Source organism: Vanessa tameamea, chromosome 16 (genome assembly GCF_037043105.1).
Source record: "Vanessa tameamea isolate UH-Manoa-2023 chromosome 16, ilVanTame1 primary haplotype, whole genome shotgun sequence".
Lineage (NCBI taxonomy): Eukaryota > Metazoa > Arthropoda > Insecta > Lepidoptera > Nymphalidae > Vanessa > Vanessa tameamea.
Genome location: NC_087324.1, coordinates 8,211,761 through 8,239,485, shown reverse-complemented (window position 1 = coordinate 8,239,485; position 27,725 = coordinate 8,211,761). Strand labels below are relative to the sequence as shown.

The window sequence follows — 27,725 nt, the reverse complement described above, 5'->3', positions numbered from 1 at the left end:
GCTGTTAATAAATTGGAATAATGTCATTACAAATATACATTCAGATAAAGATAACAGGTAACTGATTTTCATCCATAGAATTTATTGCATGTACTTAATCTTCGTATTTTATGATAGTTCTTAGTATATGTCATATATCATATTAAAATAAGAATCAAAGCTTAACGCATATAATTAAGAAATGCTAACTAGTCCAATTTAGCTCATGTTCATGTCAGATTCGGATGTTAAATAATAACAGAAAATGTCACGTTTCAAAGATAAGAATGGCTAAAGTTATAGATATAGAATCAATTATTATTAGGATAATTGATCATGTTTTATTTTATTACCTATGTATTTTGTCATTCCAATTACCTAACATTGTTGTGACACTTATAAATATTATAAGTACGACTTAATAATCAGAAAAGGGTTCATTGAAACTTTCAGTTCATTTAGACCAATAAAAATATTTAAAAATAAATTCTTATAATAATATTGTTTGTAATATATATTTTAATTCTTCAAATTATTCATTATAAGTTTGGTCATAAAATAAAAATATGTAAAAGTAGAAAGAGTAAGTATTCTCTTTGAAAAATTTGGACACAAATTTATAAAAAAATACGTCTTAAATAAATGCGATTGATATTTAATTGTTATTAATGAATAAATGGACAATTTATGTTATATGGGCTAGCAGGAGTGGTTTTGGCTCGGCGTCGTTGACGTCACGAAAGCGAAGGGCTATTCGTGTATTCGACTATTAATAAAATCGATCTTAACTAGAATAGGTACCAGCACAGTCATATTTCAATCTCAGATGGAATTTCAAACGGCGTTATTTATGACATTTTAAGACTAATAGTCTCAATTAATATACTAGTATAAGATGTGCGTAAATTGTTTCAAATTATAACTCACAGCTAAATTGCCATCACGTTTAACGTATGTATGTCAGTCGAAATATTGTTAAGGCGAAATATTCATAAAGATTATTTTCTAATATATAGTCCGATCAATTAAAAAATCTTAACATAGGCTTTTTAATCATATTATATATATTTTATGCACCTTTAAAATTTACTTAAGTGTTGAATTATCATGTAGCATTTGATTGTATACCATGAAGAAATAAAGAGCATAAATCTTTCGCATATCAGCACTATTATTGCGTGCGTACGATCAATTTATATCATGATATGAACTTATAAATATAAACTTTATGAGATTAATTAAACTCGCATTAGAGGCGACAGTATACAGACATTATTTGCAGAAAATCCTAAATAAGAAATGTGTGTGAATAAAAAAAGAAAAAATATACTTTGCGATCTTATTAATCTAACATAAATGAATCTGTTAAACGTTCTTAATTTAAATGTCAATAAATATTTGTGTTTTCCATTCGGTATAACATAAATAAAATAAAAATATCGTATCAATTGTTATAAACGCATTTAATATTTAACTTGTTGTTAAAGGCTGTTTATAAGAAGACAATAGTAGTTTTTTTAATTGACCATACATTGTTACATAATTACGACACAGATCTCCCGCCAAATAGCGGAGCTGCCGAGAAATCGTCGCAAGTCATCCAATCAGAGCAGTTCGCGCCCTACGCTCGTGTGCGCGCCTTCATCAACGTCTGATAATGGTGCCGAAGTAGCGTTCGCTAAACTACAACAATATTAACTACTTAAATTCTTACCAAGCAAAATTCAGACCATATTCCACGCGAACCGCGCCGCGCTCACAGCCAGTGTGGTTATCGCTAAAATAAAACAAAATAAACATTATATAAAACAACAAAAAGTGCAGTCCGGTTTAGTGCGACTTTGCGTGAAAAATAAAAGCAAATCCTTCTCGGCAGGATACTGCGATACAAGGTTATGAACTTGTAAAAATAAATATTCCAGAACAAATAAAAAATATGTGATTGGAAATCAATTTGCAGCTTAAGACGTTTATAATGCACCGACCGAAAGTGATAGTTGTGTGACCCGTGTGCTAGAAAACTTACATTAACCAATAATATTTCTCCAACATAGCGTTTCAGAACAAATACTAAAGTAATAGGAGTAAGTAGGTATTTTTGCTATGAACTAATATTATATTGCATTCACATGAACCAAATCATATTCAGATATTAATATATTCAATTTGTCGTTTATTTTTAATTTAATTTTTCATTAAAAATTTTGACTTTTCTTAGTATAAATATATTCTAAATAATCATTTATAATATGACGGGATTCTTGCATATATCTAAACCAAGTTCTTTTCTTGGAGATAGTAAAATGAAAATAAAAAATACTTAAATAGATACCAAAAATTTTCAACTAAAAGCTATTAAGTTATAAATTAAACTTTTATTGTAATTGAGTATATATTAGTTATTTACAAGCAATCATATGTTATGTATAAAAAAAAACTTTCGCTCTTTTAGTAATTACACAGTCTATTTAAAGCTATGACAATTAAATTGATTATAAAATAAAAATATCAAAACACTAAATTCGCGTAAAAAAAATCAAAACAATTTGTCCAAGCCTAAAACAGTAAAATTATTAAAATAAAATACATTTTGTTATTATATTTTGTAGTATTTGTAGTTATATTTTGTAGTAGCTGTTTTTTATATAATAAGGTCAACTTTAATTAATAATAAAAATAATGATATTTTGTTCTTAGAAGTTTGTTCAGATCGATTTTTAATTTGTGGTCAAAACATTGAACTTTCTATGAACTTTTAATTTTTTTAAAACCATTATTAGATTTTAGTCAAAAAAATATTCTTATCAGCAATATTCCCAATTTCAACTAAATGAGAAGTAAAGCAAACGCAGATAACATGAGTATATTACGATACAAATTGTAAATATCAAGAGGTTTGCTTCACTTTATTTCAGTTAATTAGCAAAGGTTTTAATTTCACGCATTTAATCATCCTGCTTACGAAGAAGTATCATTATTATTATTCAATTTCCTGATAAAAAAGTACGTAACAAAAATATTGAATTAATTTGAAAAAGATAATTTATTTTTTTATTATAAATTGATAAGTAAAGTAAAAAGTAAAAAGATTAATATTAAGTAATATATTCATGAATTTTATTTTAGATTAAGATTAAGTAATAAATTACAAATAGATCAACTAATACAAAATGTCTACAATAATTTGCAATATTATTCGTAATTATCAAGTTTTAAATGTCGCCTCGGGTAATGCATTATTTATATTTGTTTTTTAATAGCATACAAGCTAATCTAATGCTGGGGTCGTTGAACTTTTAAACGCATCCATTTCGCGTGTTATTTGCTTTATTCGAAATTGAATTTCACTTTTCATGTTTCACATGTTGTGGTCGTTAATTATATGATTGATAGGCGAAATCATTTCCTTGAACAATCCTTTCTACATACGAGTAGGTCTAGGCATAAATAATTCTAAAATTATAACTATCTCCAAAGAGTTTATCTATTAGGCAAAGACTAAATACTTCAATAACTTTTTCTTTTATGAAAAAAGCTATAAGAAATAAGATTTTTTTTCTCATAATTTCAATAATGATTGTAACCTAGTTTCGACCACTGGATGAACACAAGTTAAGTTAAAATGAGGTTACAATTATACAATAAATATATGCTTTATTCAAGTAGGCTTTATCTAATCACAACCATTTTTATATTATGTTAAATATTCGGAATGCAGATTATACCGAGTATAATCGACAGGAGACTCAATTGTTTTTCTTTATTCTTTCTCAACTAATTAAATAACAGGAATGTTTATTCAATAGCTTTATAACTAACGTTTAACTATTATATCCTGCGTGAATATCAGAACAATGCGAAACTATTTTATCATTTACAATTGCGTATTGAGTAATACGTCTAATTTATTGATATTTTGTAACATAAGTTTTTCCTTTAATATTGCTCTACATTTAAATATAGTTTTAAAAAAAATCGGCGGAATTTTGTTATAGAAACGAATGACTTGCCCAGAATCAGATTTTTTGACTTTGCGGAGTCGGAAATTTGTAGTGTTTTCACTATTTGTATAAAAATAAATAATCAATATCGTTGCGGATAACAATGTTGAAAATATATTGAGTCGCAACTACGTATATTTACTACTTTCTTAAAAACATCATGAAGGTAATCTCAGATTCTATGCCTATAAATAGACCAGATAGCTAGCAAACAGATAAATAAACCGTTTCAATATCTGTAGCGTTATCCACAAGTAAACGCCATAAGACATAATTTTATGAAAAGAGCAGTATCAATATAATCCGAGGACAATAAATGTGAATTCCATTATACATGCTTAGTTTACATTGTTATATCTTACTTTGCTTTCTATACAAAGTAACGATGTATCATCAATGAAAAATACAAAGCATTATATCACAAACGTATTTAACAATAAAACAAATTGGTCGTTAAAACAAAAAAAAGCCTTCTGTATAATCATGTTCAATCGACCGGAGCATCTTTGCTTTTACTACTGAAACTATTGAAACAATGTATACAATAGTGACGTTTTTCATTGCTTATGCTATGGAATGATCGGACTTTAGCCTTATTTTTTTTAATAATTAACAAAATATTATAATGACACATTATTTATATTTGTTTTTGATTACAACCTCTTTTCTGATATGTGCATATTTTTAGACAGATTTGTAAAAAAAAAATGCATCGGTGAGTTACTCATATATAGATATTAATTTAAAAAAAGAACAAATTATCTTAAAAAATATCTAACAATAAGAACGAATATAAATAGTTATTTTTATTTTCTGTTCTCCATTCTCTTAACCTGTGATTTTTATGTTTGAATAGTATAGAACTATGTGTTAATTTGTTAACTGTTTTAAATATAACAGTAACAATTGTATTTAAAAACGAAGAACGGGAAATTATAATGCATTCACTTACGGTATTTAACATATTATATATTCGTGTCAACATTGCGTGCGGAAGTGTCATTGCGAAAACATACAATAGAATCGTGTTCTATTGTATATAAATACAAATTTAAAAAAGACTGATATCGGACTAATATAATGGTAAATAATGATCTTCCCTTTTTTGCACTGTAATAATTACAAATCACTCCTTACACTGTCTATTGACGGTACTAAAGATGGGATCTAAGATCTTACGTGCGTACGTCGTGTCTGTGATTACTGGTAATTGTATATAAGTAATTAAATCTAGTTCACCACTTTCAAACTGGAACAGAATTGAATCTAATTTATACATAAGTGTCAATGTTTGTTAGTAGAATAGTTAATGAGTAGATTCCCAATCAGATGGGCCATACGTAGCCCTGCCACCGTTACTATCATAGCGATAACATTTCCCGCCAGCGCACGCAACGGAGTACAGTATGCTACTTAATGTGATAAATAAAATATTCATTTTTATAGTGGCCATATTTAATGTTTTTTTCATTGAAATCCATGTAGTAATTAATGTTTTAAATAATAATCTGTCGCATACGTGTATATCTCTGTACAAATTATACGTTTACTGTATCTCTACATAGTATGTAAAGTCGCTTCTTGCCGTCAGTACTCTTAAATCTTTTAAACTACCCAACCGATTTTAATGCGGGTTTCGTCAAAAAACAAAGTGATTTAAGAGGAAGGTTTATATGTATAACCCATACATATTATAGTAAAGAGAAGTTCAACTTTCCTAGCCGAAAAAAAACAAGAATTTTATGTTTGTTCTTTGATTTAAAAGTTGTATATAGGTATGTATCTTCCCTTAATGTACCCGTGTGAATCCGTGACTAATTAATAGCTACCCAGCTAGCTAGTTAACAAAGGTTTCTTTTAAATTAATTACGTTCCTGCTCTTATTGTATCTTATTTTTTATTTACTAAGATTTTAGACATCAGTGTAAAAATATAAAATATTTGTTATTATTAGCACGAGTTTCAAATTAATCGTTCGAGTAACGCAGACAACGTTAAAGGTCACAAATACATTCAACATATAACCATGCTAGAGTTATGCAGTATATTTTTGATATAACAAAGAACAAGGAAAATTTTGCCGGATTTGATATAATAAAATACAATTGCTTTAATGCATACTTGCACACACACATGCATGTTACTATTGTTCAGAATTTTTTTTTCTGTATCATCCTAGTATAATTCGCGCAATCGTTATTGATAGTGCAAAAGTTCGTGAAATATGTGTTATAACACATTATAACAGAGTATAAAAACTATTATATAAATAACTTCGATTACTATTAATTTATAAATTAATTAGTTCTTTTTAATTCAAAATTCGAACTTAATTATAACATACTATCTCTTGCAATAGTAGTAGCGGAATAACTTGAATGCAAGAATTCGGGTTACTTTTTGAAATGAATACGCAAAGCGAACTTATTAACGTTAATAATGTTTCATTATAAGACTTTATAAGATTTATTTGCTTTTCTAAACAACTCTTTTATGAAAATATTTATTTAAATTAATTTAAATAAATTAACATCTGTTCTAGTTACAAAAATGGACGGACGTTGGATAGTTGCTGTCGTAGTAATTGTGCACTTGGTGAGCTGTAACGACAATTCCATCGACAATCCGACAACAAATGCATATGAGTAAGTTTAAGTACCATCTCTGTTATTAGTATAAAAGGTATCCAGTGGAGTTTAAGAAGCTGACGCTTTGACGAGTTTTATTACATACATAAATAAGAAGAATTATTAGTTTGAAAGTTCGTTTATTATTAGGTTTCTATTTGTATAAAGCACTGGCATAGGATATCTCCACAATTTAATAAAAGTTTACATGATGATTTTGAACTTTTATTAAAATACAAATTAATGTTAAGCTTTAAAAAAAAGCTACTTTCGTTCTCTTTTGAATGAAAAATATGATTGAATCATTAATTTACTTAAGTTTGTAGCATTTGAACTAACCAAAGTTTGTTCAATTTATTTGTTCCTAGACCCACATGGACATACAACTGCGTTCCGGATGCGGGCTGCCAACGATCTGAGCGTCCACAGCCAGGCAGTCGTGGGAACGTGTCTAGTTTGACGTACGACAGCATCGATCTGTGCAGGACTGTCTGTGGCAGGTTCGGTGGCCTCTGGCCTAGGCCCGTTACCGCTGCCCTGAGCATGCAGACTGTGAAGATACACCCTAACTATTTAAGGTAGGTACTAACATAGCGTAGTAACGATTTTCATGCTCAATAAATGTGTTTCTATATCATCTTCTGGTTGAAATGGTTTTGTTAAACCGTTACGAATTATCTGCGTATCGTCTTGACTGGACCTGTTCGTGTATGTTTCTTTCGAAACCTAAGCTTGGTCAATTAGAAATGGATGCCGATTAAGAAATTAATATGATAAAAATTTCATTAAATCATACTCATAATTGATTTCAACGCTTACGGACCGATTTGCGATTTAAAATTCTTAGGTTCGATACTAATGAGTCTTGGGTTATTATTGTGTCTATTTTAATGAAAAGCAAATCGCTTGACTGTACATAGGAATGTAATAATGTCATTTATATATCTTGTAAGCACGAGCACACATACTGAGGCAATATTATGATTTAACGTGGAGGGGCGCGTCTTCGTGTATAGTCTACTATTGCAACGTACCATTTGGGTTATACGCGAGTTGTATCAAATAATTGTTTATTAATAAATTAAAACAGGCATTGCAATACATGCTTGTGTTTTAAATAAGCAATAATAAATATCAGGCCTTGATCTTTGACCTACTCATATGACTCCTCGGCTGAATCAGAGTTTATATCAGGCGATAAAATAATATATAATAAAAATGTTGCACGAATGCAAACCTTAGCATTGCATTACTTTATTTATAAGTGCTAACAGTTTTAATGAATAGGTATAATTTAAAAAAAACACTATGAGATCTATGAGAAAACTATGAGAAAAAAACTACGAGAAAAAATTCACGTACGAATTTGCTACAAAATTTAAACTTAAATATTTGTCACAGATCTTTAATATAAATTATTATTTCTATAATATTAATTCATACGGAAATTGGAAGACAATTCCTTATCCACGTTTTATTTTTTTATACCTCTATTTGTTTCTTGAAAGCTATTGACATGGATATTTCCATCTTTAATGCGACCATATTTTTTTCTAAGTGATTGAATAATAATATACTTAATTCAATGATATATGTAGGTATATTTTTATTGACTTGAAATATACATATATAGAAAATAAGATTAAAAGGTGGAAATAATCCATTTATTTATGGCGTTGAATGAATTATTCATGTCTGTTTTTTTTAAAAACACATTTTTGTTTATTGCTTCGCTCATGAGGATTAATGCCTGAAGCTATAGAAAATATCCACAATAACAGGTCTTCTATTTAACGCAAAAAAAATCTTCAGATCTGTCTGGTAGTTTCTAAGATTACCGCGTTTAAACGTACATACTTTCTACATATCTATATTTTTTTAAACAATGTACTTTAATATACAACGGAGTGTTTTATTCACATTTGCCTCAATAATATGAATAGGACAATTAAAAATATATACGAGCAAAAATTTATTTAAATCGAGAAAGGACATATGTCGCATGTCCATTTGTTCGATAAAAAAATATGGATGGATCATAAAAACAAACATTACCACAATAATATAATTTAATGCCTGATAGCAATTAAATACGACGGATATTAACAGGCATTATGATACAATGATGATTTTATGAGCCGTGATGGCCCAGTGGTTAGAACGCGTGCATCTTGCATCTCAACCGATGATTACGAGTTCAAACCCAGGGAAGCACCACTGATTTTTTTATGTGCTTAATTTGTGCTTATAATTCATCTCGTGCTCGACGGTGAAGGAAAACATTGTGAGGAATCCTGCATGTGTCTAATTCACTCCAAACCTTCTCCTCAAAAGGAGAGGAGGCCTTAGCCCAGCAGTGGCAAATTTACAGGCTGCTAATGTAATGTAATGTATGATGATTTTATACGACTCTATGTAATAGCTATTGTTTAATACGAGTATTTATTTAAGGATATTGATCCTTTTCGATGTATGTCGTTAACGAAATATTTTTATCTAAATGACTGTTAAATTATACATAATTACCACACTATTAACCTAGAAAGCTATTAAAGGAGGTAGACTTTAGATAGTTGATCTCTTTAAAGCGTTGCCGAACGCTCATTTGGAGCAAAAATGACTCATTTAAAAAGTAGTCTCTCATTTATATGATAAGAAATATACTTTAATTTTAAGAGAAATCTAGACTAATGTGATAAAGCCGATAAATTTGTTTTTTTTTTTTTCATTTTAAGTCACTAATATATATAGAACTATTAAACTGATTCGAAAAAAAAAACATTTTAAAGCCACATCTTTAAGAAGGTCTACGCGTGGAATAGTTAGTCTTAAATAAACTAAATAACTTTTTTACCAACGTAATCCTACATATTTATAATGTATATTTTTTATTTAAAGTTTTGTGTACAAGCATTCTATAAATTATACATAACCTTGGCAACACAAAGCAGCACCAGTGACGCCTACATAATGCGAGTAATAATTTATTTATCATTTTCTTATAATTGAGCCTGGTTTATTTATGATTTAACTGTTACTGTATTATGCACGAACATTAGACATTGAATAGTGAATCTAGTCATTTTCTACACTGTACAGGGTGACCCATCGGTTTGGTCTAATGTAAAACTGATCCTTTTACTTAGACGTAAATATTTTTTTCGAAGGAACAATTCCGGCGATATTAAAACTAAGAATAATAGCTTTAATATTTTCATAGAAAAACCATAACAGTAATTAATACTGAAATATTTATATTTATTGTTTATATCAAAAAGAAGAAGTTTGTAATTTGCGTTAATTGATCGTTAAACATGAAAGGATTAGTGTTACTCACGCTACCTCAACTCTACATTTACAGGACACTCTGTACATAAGATATTCATAGTGTTGCGACTGGCGTAGATACGGTTCTTTGTTCACACTTGTTTTACAGTTCCCTCTTAGCACGCAATGCCGGAAAGATAAAAACTATTTTTGATACATTACAATGCATTGTGATTTGTTTCTGTGGAAAATTGAAACGCCGTTAATAATGGCTTGAAGCGTTTATCGCGTATCTCGTAATTTAAATTAGCAATGCATAAACAATACGAAAATATAAACACTGCTCGATGAATACTCATAATATTGTTATTATTAATGTCGATAATAATAATAATAACGTCCTGTCATTCATTTTCAACATATCAAACTTCATTATTAATTAAACAAATTAGTGAGACCGGTAAATAACAATAATCAGAATCACTTGGACACATTTTTTTCGGTTGTAGTCATTTTGGTTATTTTCAGTTATCGTAAGATGAATACAGACAAACTTAACATATTATAATCAAGTATCTAAAATATAAATAAATAGCAAAACCCAGCAATTTAATTTGAACCCCTTTTACTTAGACAACGTTTTATATATCCAGTCTGAAGGTTCATCCTATATATTAGAAAATATTTTTTGAAATCGGATGTATATTTTCGTATATTATCTCTGAGCCTTTCTATACACAATTATAATTCTATACCAGTTCTCGCAAATGATTAGGGATTTGCTCTATTGTGATGATTACATATACAGTGACTAAATCTAACATAGGTAGAAGATCAATCAGTGCATCAAACAATGGTTGACGTCATCATTGTTTCACACGATGATAATCAGGTAAACGAAAACGGAAAAAATAACTGAATGTCATAAAGTTATCTTATACATAATGAAATTCTTATGAAAGGCTTATGATACAGCCGTTCTAAACAGATATCATCCAACGAAGATTATAGTGTACATAAGTGCATGCAGAGTATACTCTTTTCCTTTATTCTCATAAATCGAAGGAACGGCAATCCGATACTACAGGAGAGTTGAGTGAAGTTTTAAGTGCAAGACCAACGGTTTTATGTTATTTCCGAAGCACGGAAGTGTAAACACTGTAAACTTCCAAGCTCTGAATTTATGAGAATTTCTTCTCAAGACTTCATTTACAGTGTCATAAGCTAGTTTCTAGACGGCGAAGCAATTTAAACGATATTATTAGTTGAAAAATGCGATCTTATTATTTATTATCATTGAATTCAGTGTGCAGTTTAATGCAAAGATGCAATAGAATGCAAAAAATCCTACAATTGTCTGTTTTGTTTATAAATAAGTTTACAAACATTTTTTATACAAACATCGCATGTTATTAGTACGAGTAGATAATATGTAGGCGAGATATGACGTTCATAGCAGTTATTGTTTTAAATTACTCATTTAACCCAATATTATATTGATTCAACCTTGTGCGATTTGCAGTGATTGCACAGATTATGAACTTATTTTGCTTACTATAAAAATTTAAACGATAGAAAAGAAGATTTATTTTTATGTGTAGTGTTAAAAAATATGTACATCCACGAAAATATGTTGTAGTAGTAATTCAATTAACAATATATATATTTATTAAATATAAAACCGATTTCATATAAGTTGTACCTTGGAATAAAATATTGGGTACATGAGTGTAGTATTTTATTTCTTTTTTATCTCACTCAAAATATAATGAATAGTATTTGCAATAGAAAATTGCTTTTTTCTTTCATATTTATCTTATCTCAATAACGATTGACCATTAATTATCATTATTTTACTCAAAAAATAAATACAATATTCTTTAAATAACCTCATTTATATAAAATAATTATATTACCTATTAAATATTTTGACGACCTCCGTGGTCGAGTAGTGTGTACACCGGTTTTCATGGATATGCCACTCCGAGGTCCCGGGTTCGATTCCCGGCCGAGTCGATGTAGAAAATGTTCATTAGTTTTCTATGTTCTCTTAAACCAGCCATAATATTACTTTGTATTTTGACCACGCACACATATGAGGTGTGTGTAAATATATAATGATACAGGTGTCTCCCGTCCGTCTGTTTATTTTAAGTCCCGTGACACTCCTTGCGTCACAACGGCTACTATTGCATTGTGGTTGATACACGATTATTTAATATATTTATAGCTTTAAACGCCATGTTATTTATATTTATATACGCCAGATAGTTTTCACGTCATGTTTACGCACTATGTGCTTGGTAACGCGTGTGGGCGAAATTTGACGTATTTTATTATTTACGTAATTTAACCATTGTTTTACGATAGTCACTTATTTTGTCTTATGATCCATATCTATGCAAAATATTAAATTAAACCACAAATAATTAAATATAATTTTGTAAAAAAAGCTACTCATAAAAAAAATCGATTAGTTTTTCAATTAATCGGAAGAGAATAGCGTCTGAGACACAGGCTCGGCCTAGTTCAGACGCTTGTACTCATAGAATAAGTACGTGCAAATTGTAATTTTATTCAGAAGTTATGATATATACAAGTGCATTATTTGTTTATTGTTTCTAATAAATAAATAATATTACTAACAGTATTTATAACGGGATATTTACCATTATCTACGAATGTCGAAATATCGAGCTCCATCAAATAAAAATAAAAAACATGGTAAATATCCCGTTATAAATACTGTTAGTAATAAAAATAACCATGTTAATTTAAAATCTTAAATAAATAATATATTTTTTAAAACACTTTTGTTATTAATCTTCTAGTATATTATAAATATATCGGCCTTGTAATTTATGTGTTGAGATTTGGGAGTATATAAATAATTAAAATTATACTTAAAATTTATAAAATATTATATGAAAACTTTGACGACCTCCGTGGTCGAGTAGTGTGTATACCGGTTCGATTCCCGGCCGAGTCGATGTAGAACAAGTTCATTAGTTTTCTATGTTGTCTTGGGTGTTTGTGGTACCGTCGTTACTTCTGATTATCCATAACACTAGTGCTTTAGTTACTTATATTGGGATCAGAGTAATGTATGTGATGTTGTCCAATATTTATTTATTATTTATTTTTGAAATGTTATCAATTTTAAAGTAATGTTCGATGATAAGTTAACTCTGTCACTATTATTTAAAATATTAGCATCATTGTTGAAAATATATGATTAGATAAAAACGTTACTGGATTCTTGCGAAGTTTTGAAACATATCATTATATTGAATGTCATAAAAGTATGTCGTCAATGTTCAAACATTCAATCTAATATTGAAATCCTTTTATTCAATAGCTTTTTTAACATTCAATTTAAACGGTAGTTTATTTAAATTGGTGGTAGGTCTTTGTGTAAGTACATCTGGCTATGTACGGCCCCACTCATCATATTTACCACCAAACAGAAAAATTTAGTATTTTTTTGTTCCAGCTTGAAGAGGGAGTGAGCCAGTGTATCCACAGGCACACATTTAGTTGCCATGTTTGGTAGAGCGTTTGTGATATAAGATATAATTTTTCTTACAGTAACAATGTCTATTAACATTGGCGACCAAACGTAAATTATACAAAAAAAAAACTTTCTACTATATATATTTTTTTCAAATAAGTCTTAAATTTATTTAAAAATTATAAATGATGATCTCTTAACTCATCAATGCTAGCCAACTGCGCCAGATCTATTATAGTGCACAAGTGTTTGAACAAATACGTGTAGGTATATGTGCATTGTGCACTCTCTATTCTGTCTGTGAGAGTGCACAATCCGATGGGACGACAAGTAATTATTTTATTAATATTAATAAATAAAAAAAACCATCTACTAACAAAAAATAAAAAAAATAAACAGTTACTGTTTATGTATGTAGGTATTTTAAGGTAATTAACATTTTAATATGTGTATACAAAATTCTGCATTAAATATATGATTGAAATCTTATGTTTCACATTTATATTGCAAATTAATAATTTAAAGCATATATTATTCTTAAAATCTAAATTGTGGTACTGTCTGGTAAAAAAAGATACACGTTCGAAATTTGATACTGCCTGGTAAAAAAAAAACATGCACGCAGACTCAAAATAAAAAAATACAAATTATAGTTACACCAAAGGCACGGAAAACATGTCCGTAAAGTCATAAATGTAACAATAAATAACATTATGCTTCGAATTAATGTAATAAAAAAAATATAATAAAACTTTATCGATAAATTTACGGACGACAATTTAATTTATCAAACATACTAACGTATTTCTTCTGTTAGACCACAAGGCCTTATACAAAAATTAAGTTTGATTTTAAACTGCAAATAGTCGTTAGTTATGTATTTTCTGCTTGATGCAATTCATTGATGTCTCCTTCGTTTGAATATCTAATCAATGATAACAAAAACAGAGAAATCACTGTTTGATGCCGTTCACGAATTTGAAGTTACTCTATACGAAGTTACGATACTTACGTACTAATAATATGATTTTCATTAATAAAACATAAGGAAATTATCAGTTTTTATTATCAGCTGCGTACACATCATTCTACATACGATAATTTACTATTAATGAACGATGATAACGTTGCCAGTATTCGTTGAATGTAGCGTAGACTGTTTTGATCATTAGCTCCAGTCGTTTGAGCGGTCAATGTACGGTTATTCTCTTGATCCCTGTTTGGAAGGGCTCGCCATTATGAAACTTTTTATTTTGTTTTCTGGGAGTCATCCAACGACTACACAGACTTGTGGGCTAAATTTAGCGTGACAGACATACACGTCCGTGTGTATAATAGAATCGAATATGATATATCAACGTGCAATTTATAATTTTATTGCTTTTTTTTGAGCCGTATTTCATCTACTATGGTTCAGTTCCTTTTCAACAACTATAAAACATAATTTCCATTGTCCGATGAAATTATAATAAAGAACTAAAATTACTTTATAACGGAATGATGTGTGCAATGAATACGGTTTAATGAACGTGTATTAATACAATAAAGTACCTACCTTATAACAATACTATTTTATTCATATATGTATTATTATTATAAATTGTCTGTGTGACTTATTCGCGTGTACATACATATTAATGTATGTATATACGTATATTGACTTGTAGTAAGTATATTGACTCTATCGTAAAACTAATACATTTAACGTAATTTATGCAAAATGATGACACATAACAAAAATAAATTGCCGTTATTGTTTCATATTTAAAAGAAAAACCAAACATAATACATTTTGTAAAGGAATATCTCTTATAAATGAATTTCTTAATCTAGTTCCGAAAATTACGAAATTAATCTTCAGAATTTTCGGTGTTATTTTTCGTTGCTAATCATCTTTTGGTAGCATACAGAATAAGATTTGTTTGCATTCAATTTTAATTATTATTATTAACAAAGATAATAATTAATTATTAATAAATTAATAGTAAAAGGGATATTCTATACAATGGCTTATAGAAGTTAGTAGTGTTTGTAATTTAATGACTCGGAAAGCATTTTAAGTCGTCGATGGTGCGCCTGAACTCACTCCGGCGGTCTCGGGTTGCTATCCCATCGGGTTATGTGTATGAGGAATGTTTTTGTGGACTATACCATACATTGGCTGTCTCCGTTAAAAATTGTCTCCATATCTGATGACGACAAACGAAGATGTACATCTGTATATCTTTATTTTAGCAAGGTTTAAAGAATAAAACTGATTTTTGAATAGTTATGTAGTTAAATGTTACGGGTATAGAGAATGGGTTAATATAAAACTGGCCAACTATGGCGTTCAGAAATATGTACATTATGCCAACGCTACATTAGAATGGTCTGTCTTATAGGTTTTAACAGAAGTCTATTACATAAGACTACGATTTATTTTCATTTTTATTCAAAACATAACTAACGAAGTGGTACATAATTAATTGTTACATTTAATGTGACGATATTATTTATTATAGGATTATGAAAATAGGTATAAGTATAATATTGTATTTTACTAAACAAAACAATTATTAAATCTCAAATTATGATGACTGTGAAATGTTTCCGCAGTTAACATTTACAGCTTAGGCTATAATCGTAAATATTCTAGGCAAGTTTGTAGATGTAAACAAATATCAATGCTAAGATGTATTATGATGAGGTCACCGGTCATCGCCATTCTTGATGTATGAATACGACATTTGCTTAGCGTTTGTGGAAATTGGCATAGCTATGCCGGGGTGAACGACCGATTTATAAGTGATAACGGTTACTCGACCTAAGAGATCTTTGATCATTTATTTGACAGGCAAATCGTGATTGCCAAGTCGGGACTATCGACGCCCACCGTCTGCGATTTTATTAATCGAATATTCCATACTTGGCGGCAGTATCATCCTTGTTTATTTTGCTTATTTATGTTTTGATGTTCATATAATTCAATCTAAATTAAATCTTTAAAAATGAAAACAAAACATATTTACTATACGATATTTAATAAATATTTTATTGAAAATTATTCAGTAAAGTATCAGCATGTAAATGCCCACTGCTGGGTCTCCGCCACTTTGGAAGAAATTTTTTAGAGCTTATTGCGATTTGGTTGATACACATGTAGCATGTTTTTATACGGCGTATACTGGTTTACTCACGTGGTTTTTCTTGGCCGCCGAGAAAATCAAGCACCTGAAATTTATGTGGTGCGAGACTCGCGTGTGCTAACTGTTGGTCCATTATCCACCTCGATTCGTGAATTATGTGAATATATTATATAGTTTTAATTCCAACTTAGAATAACTCGTTACATTTTATGTTATTACATTATAAAATATTATATTTATTTAACGTAATATAATATTAACAATTACGAAGAAATAAGTAACACTTCTAAAAATATTCCGCAGATTTGATCTCAGCAATGCACCCGTGGAAACACGCGAGATCCTAGTGAAGATGACGCAAGTTACCACACAGAACCTTATCGACGAATGTGACGGCAACGTTACCGAGATCGTCGAGACGCCTGTCGTTGTTTACATCACGGTGAAGACGACCGATCTGGACCTCACTTGGGAAACAGATGAGCAATATCGCTTGGACGTGCAAAGTAAAGGTTAGAAACTTTTAATGGCGGTACTTTAATGTGCGGATGACATAAGTCACGGCATTGCAAGAATTGTCATCACTAATTTTGTCATTGCATTGCTAATAACGACAACAGCATAACTGTTCTGTAACATTAAAAATTAAAATATATATGTAGTAATTATAAGTACTTAGAGTAATAAAACAGTTCATCATTTTATAAAGTATGATAACGTGAAATGTTGGGACTATTTTAGCAGGCGTTTCCCTTTTTATACCTATTACTTGTGAAGGCAATTAAAAGAGTTGTATTTTCAAGGACAAAGTGCTTGTAATGCAAATAGTAAAAAAATTAAATTGGAGTTGATGACAAATTTTTGCACTGCTTTCTCGCTTTGACATTTCAAACTCGAACCACGACTTCAGTCCCTAATGCTTTTTAATTCCGTGACAAATCATTTAGCACTTAAAAATAAAGCTTGTTCCCGTTCTCGGATTCCACATGTCCATTAGGTCTTCTCAAATATGGTATAAACGTAATCTGTTACATTTGGTCGAAAACGATAAAAATCTGTTTTATTTAATAATAATTTGTTATTTTCGTCTTTTTCAGAGAAAAACGCCGTAATCCATATTTTTGCAGAAACAGTATATGGTGCTCGTCATGGTCTAGAGACATTTAGTCAATTGGTTTCAGCAGATAAGTCAGATTATGACGAACAATACAAATGTAGCCTTCGTCTGGTTTCCGGAGCTAAAATATGGGACAAACCAGTGTATAAACACAGGGGCTTCATGCTGGACACATCGAGAAATTTTGTTTCGATGGACGATATTAAGAGAATGGTAGATGCCATGGCAACAGTTAAGATGAACGTATTCCACTGGCACGTTACAGATTCCCATAGTTTTCCATTGGAATCAAAACGTGTCCCTCAATTTACAAGGTAAAATTAATAAAATCCACCATTCGATGTCGAATGTACTTACAAATACTGCACGTTACTAAAAACACGTGAATTTTAATAATAGCAAGGACACACATGCATAGAAAATTATGCTAATCAAATTTTCAGGTATGGTGCGTACTCTGCTTATGAGATTTATTCAACGGAGGAAGTCCGAGAGTTCATAAATTATGCTCGAGTGCGCGGAATTAGAGTTGTCATAGAAATCGACTCGCCCGCGCACGCAGGAAACGGCTGGCAGTGGGGGAAGGTAGGCTTTAAGTGTTACTGTAATTAGTACCGAATGTTATCCAAAATTAAAGGAAAAGTCAATGTTACTAGATCCAAATCAAGAACAGTGAGTAGGACGAATTAATTTATAGATGTTTTAATTGATAAGCTAAATTAGTCACATAGTTGATAGTTCCGTGCACAGATCGACATTCATTTTCGATTGGATTATCTGTTAGCATGCCGGGAATATCTGTCTAGTAAAAAAGGAATTCCTGTAGAAAGTTTCATGGTCTTTCGACTCACCGTATGGAGTATATAATGTATATAATATCTGTTATTCGGTCAGCGAATGTTAGATGCTTATCAACAAGGAATAATTTAATAATAATTGGTTAAATTAATGTTTTTCTAGGAATACGGCTTCGGTGACCTCGCTGTGTGCGTGAACGCTAAAACTTGGCGTAACTTGTGCATTCAGCCGCCGTGCGGACAACTCAACCCCGCCAACCCCGCCATGTATCGCATCTTGAGAGACCTTTACCGGGACTTGGCCGAAACCTTACCTAAACCTGCCTTGTTCCACATGGGAGGGGATGAGGTTAGTTAGTGTTAATAATTCGCTTTTCAATTTATAATATAATGTATCATTCATATTCTTGAAGTTTACTTTGATTTATAGGACAGTAGTCCTTACCTGGGATTTCAGTCCAAGATCTCAAGATATGTAGCGTAATATCTTATCCACTAGAGCAGTTATAATGTATAGACATTCCGATCAAAGTTAATCATGTTGGTAATATGACAAAAATAATTAATTTTATCCATCATTCTATCCTTCAGGTATTTTTCAACTGTTGGAACTCCTCCGAAGAGATAACTTCTTACATGCAAAGCAAAGGTTACGAGATAAACGTGGAAGGATTCATCAAACTGTGGGGTGAGTTCCACGAAACTGCTCTCAAGATTTGGGATGAGGAACTGGCGGCTGTGGGGCAAACTGAAAAGCAGCCTGTCATGATTTGGTCTTCGGAACTCACGCAGACCCATCGGATACAGAAGTATTTAAATAAAGATCGGTAAGTGACTTTCAATCATCAGCGGACATAAACATGAATCCGATTAATGACTATCATCGCAGTGATTTCTAAAAAACGTAATATCAAAATTGCTTTTGATAAATTATCTTAAATTATTAGTATAATGATTAGTTATTGTTTAAAATTTTGAATGTAAATTTGTCGAGTTAATTATTCACTCTGAATTTGGTATATAAAACATAGTGTTGCAATAATGGTATATTATATTATAAGGGGCATTTGCCACTTTTTTAGACCCTTTGCCATCCGCAGGTAGGTATATCCTATTTCAATCACTGGAGGAGTAAAAAAATTATAGACGAAAAACAATTTTGATATTGATTGAGCGAAATCAATGATCGAGATATTAAATAGTCTATAATATTTGTAATGGATTCGTGAAGTCGTAAACAAATTTCAAACCATCAATAACTGTTTGCAGTACATAATATAGAAGAGCTTAGCAAATCTTTCCTCCTTTTTCGACTGGAATAGGATGTAACGCTATAATTCTATAAATCGAACCAGCATTAGCACTTTACATTTGTGATGGAACTAAAACTGGAACTAATTTACTTCACCTTATCATGATAAGAATATAATGAAGTTAGTTATGGTATTCGTTTTGAGAAATAGAACAAATATTACTTGATAAGCAAATAAGAGGCCGTTAATGGGACGTAAGTCTCCCATTGACGAAATCCAAAAGTCCATAAATGGCTTATTGTTGCGTATAGATTATTTCGTGTATGAAATATATGACTAATGCATAATGAATGGTGTTAGGATTTATGAACATCCCTAACATCAAGTATATTGTTGTGTAATTTAATATCTTATATATAAATAGCGTAAGCCGATTTTTGTCCCAGTGATTATGGGACGATAGCTGCACACTTTGAAGACCTCTAGCCGTAGATGTGCAGAAAAATAAAGAGGATTCTTGATTGCAATTTAATAAATTGTTAAAATTTAAAAAAAAAATTAGACAGCGGAAAAAATACTTGTCGGTTAGAAAAACTCCAATTCTAACTAAAATTATGTATACTATTTGACATTAAAATTTTCATTTAAATAAAGTTTCATAGTTTTGGCACCAAATGCAGATGAGTGAAAATGAGAGAAACTTGCAGTTAACAATGAAATTAAATCAAAACAAAACCTGTCATATATTTTGAAATTCCTATAAATATTTTGAATAAACGCAAAGTTTCGCGGGCGACCCACTAGTTTTTATTTATATGGTTATAGGCCAAATGATTATAAATGTGTTCTATGAATTACAGATATGTGATAGAAGTCTGGGAACCTATAAGTAGTTCACTATTAACGCAACTAATAAGGATGGGCTACAAGACCATATCCGTTCCCAAGGACATCTGGTACCTGGACCACGGATTCTGGGGGAACACCAAGTACTCCAACTGGAGGAGAATGTACGCCCATACTTTGCCACGCGATCCCAACATGTTGGGGGGAGAAGTCGCCATGTGGAGTGAATATGTAGACTCACAAGCGTTGGGTGAGATGTTTTTTTTTTAAACTTTTATACTTTTAAAAATATAGACTGGATAAACAGTATAAGGGTCAATCTTTAGTCATAAAGGAGTTTCTTTAAATCTAATCTAACCAAAATTTGTGATTCAATTTACCTTTTAATATTATATTAAGTTTTATTCATATAAGGTTAAAGATGTACATCGACTGTGCATATCTATATTTTAAATATTTTACTAGTAAATTTTTAATAAAAGCAAAAGCGTTTGGTCGGTTTGCCAAAATGATATGGTCGAGTAACGATCCAAAAATTGGGCGTGAAAATTCGACCGCACGCGACACTAGGCGCGCGGAATAGCGCACTAAAGCGCTTATCCTCCTCCCGCCGGCGCAGACACGCGCGTGTGGCCGCGCGCGGCGGCCGTGGCGGAGCGGCTGTGGGCAGACCCGGCGAGCGGCGCGGCCACGGCGGAGGTGCGGCTGCAGCGCGTGCGCGCGCGCCTCGCCGTGCGCGGCGTGCGCTCCGACGCGCTGGCGCCCGCCTGGTGCGCGCAGCACGACCTGCGCTGCGTGTAGCCGCGTCCCCCCCCTTGGGACACTACATAATGTTGTTCATTAAATGTGTGTCTCATATTTCATGAATGTTTCTTATTTCTACGGATTGAACGCGGTGGCGAAAATCAAATGAAAAAACATCGAAACGTCTGATGTGAAAATGGAAAATCGCCTTTCATGGAGACGAGGGGACTTATTTTATCAGAATCTTGCCGTTGTAAAACTGCCCTGACGAGGAAACCGTAAGAAATATTATTAGGTTATAAGATTGTTGAAAATAATATAAAGTAGTAAAACCAAAATTACTACGATTAACGGAAAGCAAAGATTTCCAATATATAGTTGAATATCCTAAGTGTGATGTAACTGAGTCAATGACGATTCTTTGTTTCTGCCACAGGGCTGTATTTATGGAACCCGAACATCTAACTTGTTTCATAGAATATGTATTACTATAAATTTCCCATTTTCATAACAATAATGTAAAGTTAAAATCTACTTTAAATCTAAAAACTAATCTTTTTTGATTTATCAGCTCCTAATTATTTTGTATTTTTTTCCAAAACTGAAATCAATTTATATTTAAGTAAAATACTTAAGAACGTAAATAAAAGACAATAAAGGCAGTCATTACTGCCTAAGATCCCGAGCGATCTCATATTTTTAATATAGTTAAATTAATTATAGTGTTCAATTTTATATAAATGTTTTAATGTCTAAGTTTGATATAACGAAATTTAATTATTTGTATTATTTATTGAAATTTAAAATAATGGAAGAAAAAATGTAAATGCGAAAAATCGTTTAAAAGTAATTTATTAAGTGGTTTACGGCGAAGTGTACACTCGGTTTTGTCCGTTTAAATTGAAGCGATCTCATAAGATTTTACAGCCAAATGTTGAAACGACAATCATCGTAACACACAAAACCGCCAAGTACTGCCTCAGGTTAATTAATGGCTAAGAAACCTTTATACTGACAAAATAAAATGATTTTTCTAAATTTGGTCTATTATTAATTTCCCAATTTCTTATTTTAAATCTAAAACTAAATAAACAAATTCAATAAATACAGTCTAGAAAGTACATTTTTGGTTTGCAGTAAGCTATCTACAACAGCTTACCAGATATTAATATTAATTCGTATAAATAAACAAGTATCTACAAGTCTATAAAATACAATATTGACTAGAAACAGAAATGTACACGAAATCTAAAATTACATCGATACGTTTCTACCGAGATTTCTTTCGTTCATGTTCTTCATACCCATACTCAGGTCATTCGGTAACAAGTCGTGCAGTACGGCGTCACTTCTGAATATGTTCGTGGCTATCCTCTTAGCGAGTCGCTCTGATTCGCGCAAATCATCATCTTTGGAGTGGGAAGTAAGATCAATTTCAGTGTCGCTCTCACTGTCGCTCGCCTCGTGGTTTCGTCTGCGGTACGCCAAGTTTTGAGGTTCATCTATTTCTTCTCCAGACGTCCCACAGTGACAAGGGTTGTTCTTTGAAGTCATCACTCTTAAATCGGTGGGTACCACTTCATTGTCGAGCTGAGGTGTCATTAATAATGGTGGAAAAGGGAAGGGTGGCTGTTGCATCATTCTTCCGTCTTCATTAGCATACGATATGGGGGGAGGCATATCGTGCGGTGGGATTGTAGGCATATTCTCAGTTATGTTGCCATTGTGGTGGTAGGTATCGGGTCGAGGTGATTTCAATTCGCCATTACTTTCCATAGCTGGTGACTCTGGCGATTCTTTGGGTGTTGGTGATTCGCCACCTTCGGGCGAGGATTCTGGTGGCTTTGTATGTCCTGTAAAGAAATTTGTTATTATAAAAAAAGTTCTTAGACCCTGCGTGAGTATTTGAAAATGGAAATTTTGAATATTGATATCTTGGCATTTAAGCGAAAATAAATAATATAGTATATGTAGAAAAATAAAACGGAAATAACAACATCATAGACTGTTTATCGATTGCTCTCTGGCTATAATATATATTCAAATATAGCATTTTTGCTTATGAAACTATTTAAAAAGTATTTGTACGTGGGGTTCTATGTACGAGCTTTATACAGGTTAGCGTCATCTCAATTTCATTTATATTTTAAATTATTACGTTTTTATTTCAAGCTAATTTCAGTATGTTTTTTATTTGCAGTTTAAATTTTTAATGCATATTTATTTATTAAAAAATAGGACTTATTCTGTCAACCGCTTATTTTATCAAACGATTATAAAAACAAATAACCGAAATTAAAATTAATAAAAGTTAGAATTTAGGAAGTGTTCTTCTACAATAACAGTTATAGGGACTGTAATATTAGAAACATAGAACAGAAATGCAAAATATTTTATTCAATCCAGGTAATGCGATAAGATATTGTAGATAAAGCAAGTACTTGAGAAAGGGTCGTGAGATCGTATCGGATGAGCACAGCTACCATTTTAAATGCTTGGTTTCTATTTGTTGAGCATCATAAATAAATTTAAAGCTTATTCAACTCAGAAAACGTATCAGGCGTAAAAGTTTAGACGTTAGAAATATTTTGCTAAATATCACATAGTTAAAGTTGCAATCACATTCGACCATGACATTTTACAATAATTGCGGCCAAAAACCATTCAGTACAGTCATTTTTGAAGAGCATATTTATTACATGCTATAAAAGGTATTATATAAGTTTTTGAGAAAATCTCTAATGCCACATGTTCGAAGGATAAATATGTACGTAGAGTTGTTGAGTAACAATCAACCCGCATTATAACACAGTAGTAGAATCCCTGCCAACCTCTCCAAAAGGAGATGGGTTCTTTGTCAGATTGGAGCTATTTTTAATAACTAGTAGGTAGTCCTCAAATAGAAAGAACAACTCGGAAAAGGGCAGGTTCTGGTCAGATGAACCGATGGATTTAGAGCCATATAGGATTAGTCGGTATTGAGACAGTTAGGGCTGGTCTTAGTTCAGCAGTAGATATTTAAAAGTTGTATAAATGAATATGATATTACACATGAATTTCATTAAATATACCAAAAGATGTCGCCCACAACTATTATAATCATATTAATAATTGAAAACTGGTTTAATACATGTTATTTTACTCATTTATTTCTATCAAGTCTATGTGGAACCGGAAAGAAATACAGTAATTACTCTTAAATTACAAATTTATTTGTTTAAACAATGTTATAGAGTGATTCTTTTTTTGAAACCATTTATTTTAAATAGAGAATGAAAGAATTTGGTATAGGTATTTGAAACTTTTCTGTACAACATAAAAATATATATATTAGTAAATACTTTTATAACGAACGTGTGAATCTCAACCTATGACAATTTCAAACTCAAATTTAAATCTAACCTCAAATCCGGCCATTGAGTTTGTCCAGTGAAGAAAAATAACACGAGGAAATTTACACGTGATTGAAATTCTTAAGCATGAAAACCCAGTGGAGTCGTGTTGAAGACAAATTGAGAGAATTAGAGTGTACTCTATATTCTTGTTCTTAGTATAATAATTATATTGTGGGAGGACTTAATTCGACCGTAATTGTAAATGATTTGACCTAATGACGGTCCAAGATGGCCCAGTGATTACACAGTTTTTACACAGTGATTACACAGTTATCAGACCACCTGAATTTTAAAAGAAATGATTGTAGGTTCCGAGGCTAGAATCCGTTCAAGCACCAATTATTTATATTTGTGTTTATTTATCTCGTGTTAGTTAGGTCGGTGAACGAAACATTATAAGAAAATCTTTTTTTAAGCGTCCATTTTTAACATGTCCATCAACCATCAATCCATATTGGAGTAGCGTGGAATCCTTCTCCTTAATTCGAGGGAAGGAATGTTGCAGTCCATAATAATCTTGACAACTACCTTAAGCTGGGCAAATTATATTCCATGGAACAAGCCGCTTGGGAGAAATTATTTTTTTTCTATGCGATTTGTTTTACCTGATTAATTTGACAATAAAGAAACCCTAAGGCATATTCTTTGTGTGACATTGGCAATACTACAATATACACTTCTTCTTGTCCCAAACTATTTGGAGTCGGTGCAGTATGTATATTCGTTAGCAGTATAAACGTAAATAATGAATGATGTATGTATTATAAAGTATGTTTAATGGCCGAGATGGCCCAGTGGTTAGAACGCGTGCATCTTAACCGATGATTTCGGGTTCAAACCCAGGCAGGCACCACTGAGTTTTCATGTGCTTAATTTGTGTTTATAATTCATCTCGTGCTCGACGGTGAAGGAAAACATCGTGAGGAAACCTACATGTGTCTAATTTCAACGAAATTCTGCCACATGTGTATTCCACCAACCCGCATTGGAGCAGCGTGGTGGAATATGCTCCATACCTTCTCCTCAACTGGAGAGGAGGCCTTAGCCCAGCAGTGGGAAATTTACAGGCTGATTATGTATGTTATGTTAATATATAATAAACATTCATTTTATCTTACTTAACTTTTTCTCCGTATCAATATTAACTGCACCAAATCACGCTCCTCCGCACGCGCAATATTAATCATAATATATAAAAAAGGTGTACAGAGTATTCTCTTCGCGTATATAGATAGTTCATTTCAAAAGAGGAATTCTGACGAGAGACATGTAAGAAAGATGTAATAGACGGAAAGAGAATTTAATCTGTGCAACAATCCCTAACTTTAATCATATGCATATCAGTGGCACAAAGCGCCGCCAACCCCATTCAGATTACTAACTACATCCTTGACGTATGTTCAGTTGCGAATCAAAGAATAGCTTGAAAGATTAACATTGAGCAACAATAATGCCATAACGTTGTAAATTTGTCGTTTTTAATCTTGTCAGTTCCTCGTAGACTCTACGTATAAGAAATGTCTTAACTCTGCACCATGACTATTGGTAGTAGTTTACTAGAAAATATATTTTTTGCTATTGTATGCGTGATAATTAGAAGTGCACTTTGATTTTTGAAGTGTGGTAGATTTTTGACAGTCAATAAGCAAGTGTAAACACTTCTATATTGAATAAAGATTTTTGACTTTGACTTTGACTTTGATTTTTCACAATTTTAGTATAATTTGGAAAAATCTAGTTAATTTTCTTCATTAAAAGTTTATTAGAAATAAACGAGTAAAATAATGTATATTAAACCGGTTTTCAATTATTAATATGTTTACACATATTTTTTTTTAATTTCTTGTTATAAAAAGATGTGCAAACTTTAGCAGTATTAAAATTTAAATAATTGCTTATTTAATAATTTGACTGTAAAATGAATTTTAAAGCGACCCAAAACCTTTAAAAATATTGTTATCAAAAATTTTATTTCAAAAAATCTACGTATTTACTCATTTTTAGAAAAGGGTACGAAAAGGTAGAAATTTGTAGATGAACTAAATGTTATAATAATAACTTAATAATTACTACGTTAATCAGAAAACTTCGGCACCAAAAATTAAAACCATTCGAAATATAAATAGCCAAGTAGCGGTGAAGTCGCGGAGTAGCAAAGATTATTTGGATTGTACAAGTAAAAGAAATGAATTCTTCAATGAATACAATACGTCCATCTTCACATTTCAAAGCCCATATGTAAGGCAATTCATCATCATCATCATCTTTATAAATATATGAATATTATAAATACATGCCAGTACAATTATGTTTTATACTTAAATGTATATCACTTGTTTATAAAAAAATATTAAATTTCTTCAAACCTGGCATGCCAAGGGGAGGTGTGCCGAGACCGAGGCAGCGCATCCTCCAAGCATCTTGTAATAGTTGCAGTCTTGCCTGTTTTCGCCATTTTGCACGACGATTTTGAAACCATACCTTAAAAATTACTTTAAATTAATAACATACAATTCATAAATATAATAAAAAAATTAAAAAGCTAAAATTTATTTATATACCCCATACATTTTAACACCGTTAACTTCAAGTTACAGGCAATATTATTTTTATTTTATACAATGAATTTTAATTTAAATAAAATAAAGATTTTATTTATATACAATCATTTGTGTTAGATTAATTATTATATATACACATAATAGTAGAAAAAAATCATACTAATTAGGAAGTTTATAAGTAATAGAAGTAAATACAAATATTTTATCAGCTGTTTAAACATACCTGTACTCTGGCTTCCGAAAGACTAATCCTTAACGCTACTTCTTCTCTTAAAAAAACGTCAGGGTAATGCGTCTTCTGAAACAAGGACTCCAACTCGCTCAGCTGCTGCGGTGTGAATGTGGTCCTGTTTCTTCTCTGCCGCCGTCTACCAAACATGTACTCTGTCAAAAGATCTCCTGGCAACGGAGATAAATACGGTCCAGCCATTGTCAAAGTTTCCGAGGTTATTCAGAGTATCCTCAAATTATATCTCAAAGTTTTTCGATTAGGGGAAGA

The 27,725-nt window shown here is 31.2% G+C and overlaps 2 protein-coding genes across 3 annotated transcripts; one reads left to right on the top strand and one right to left on the bottom strand.

Moving 5' to 3' along the window:
• The first annotated feature begins 1,580 nt into the window (after positions 1-1,580).
• LOC113402925 (chitooligosaccharidolytic beta-N-acetylglucosaminidase) lies at positions 1,581-22,308 on the top strand. Of its 2 annotated transcripts, none has more exons than XM_064217299.1 (10): positions 1,581-2,063; positions 6,523-6,625; positions 6,976-7,185; positions 16,817-17,025; positions 17,611-17,944; positions 18,074-18,215; positions 18,591-18,776; positions 19,019-19,254; positions 20,541-20,776; positions 21,146-22,308. In XM_064217299.1, the coding sequence occupies exons 2-10, from the start codon at positions 6,531-6,533 to the stop codon at positions 21,325-21,327; spliced, it is 1,830 nt and encodes a 609-aa protein (XP_064073369.1). In that variant the 5' UTR covers positions 1,581-2,063; positions 6,523-6,530; the 3' UTR covers positions 21,328-22,308. The 2 variants fall into 2 exon arrangements, with proteins under 2 accessions (XP_064073369.1, XP_064073370.1); XM_064217300.1 differs by having other exon boundaries at positions 1,582-1,871.
• LOC113402926 (retinal homeobox protein Rx3) lies at positions 21,905-27,725 on the bottom strand. The gene is made up of 3 exons (XM_026643290.2): positions 27,450-27,725; positions 27,032-27,146; positions 21,905-23,123 (listed from the first exon to the last, which is right to left on the bottom strand). Exons 1-3 carry the CDS (start codon positions 27,654-27,656, stop codon positions 22,525-22,527), a joined length of 921 nt encoding a protein of 306 aa, XP_026499075.1. The 5' UTR covers positions 27,657-27,725; the 3' UTR covers positions 21,905-22,524.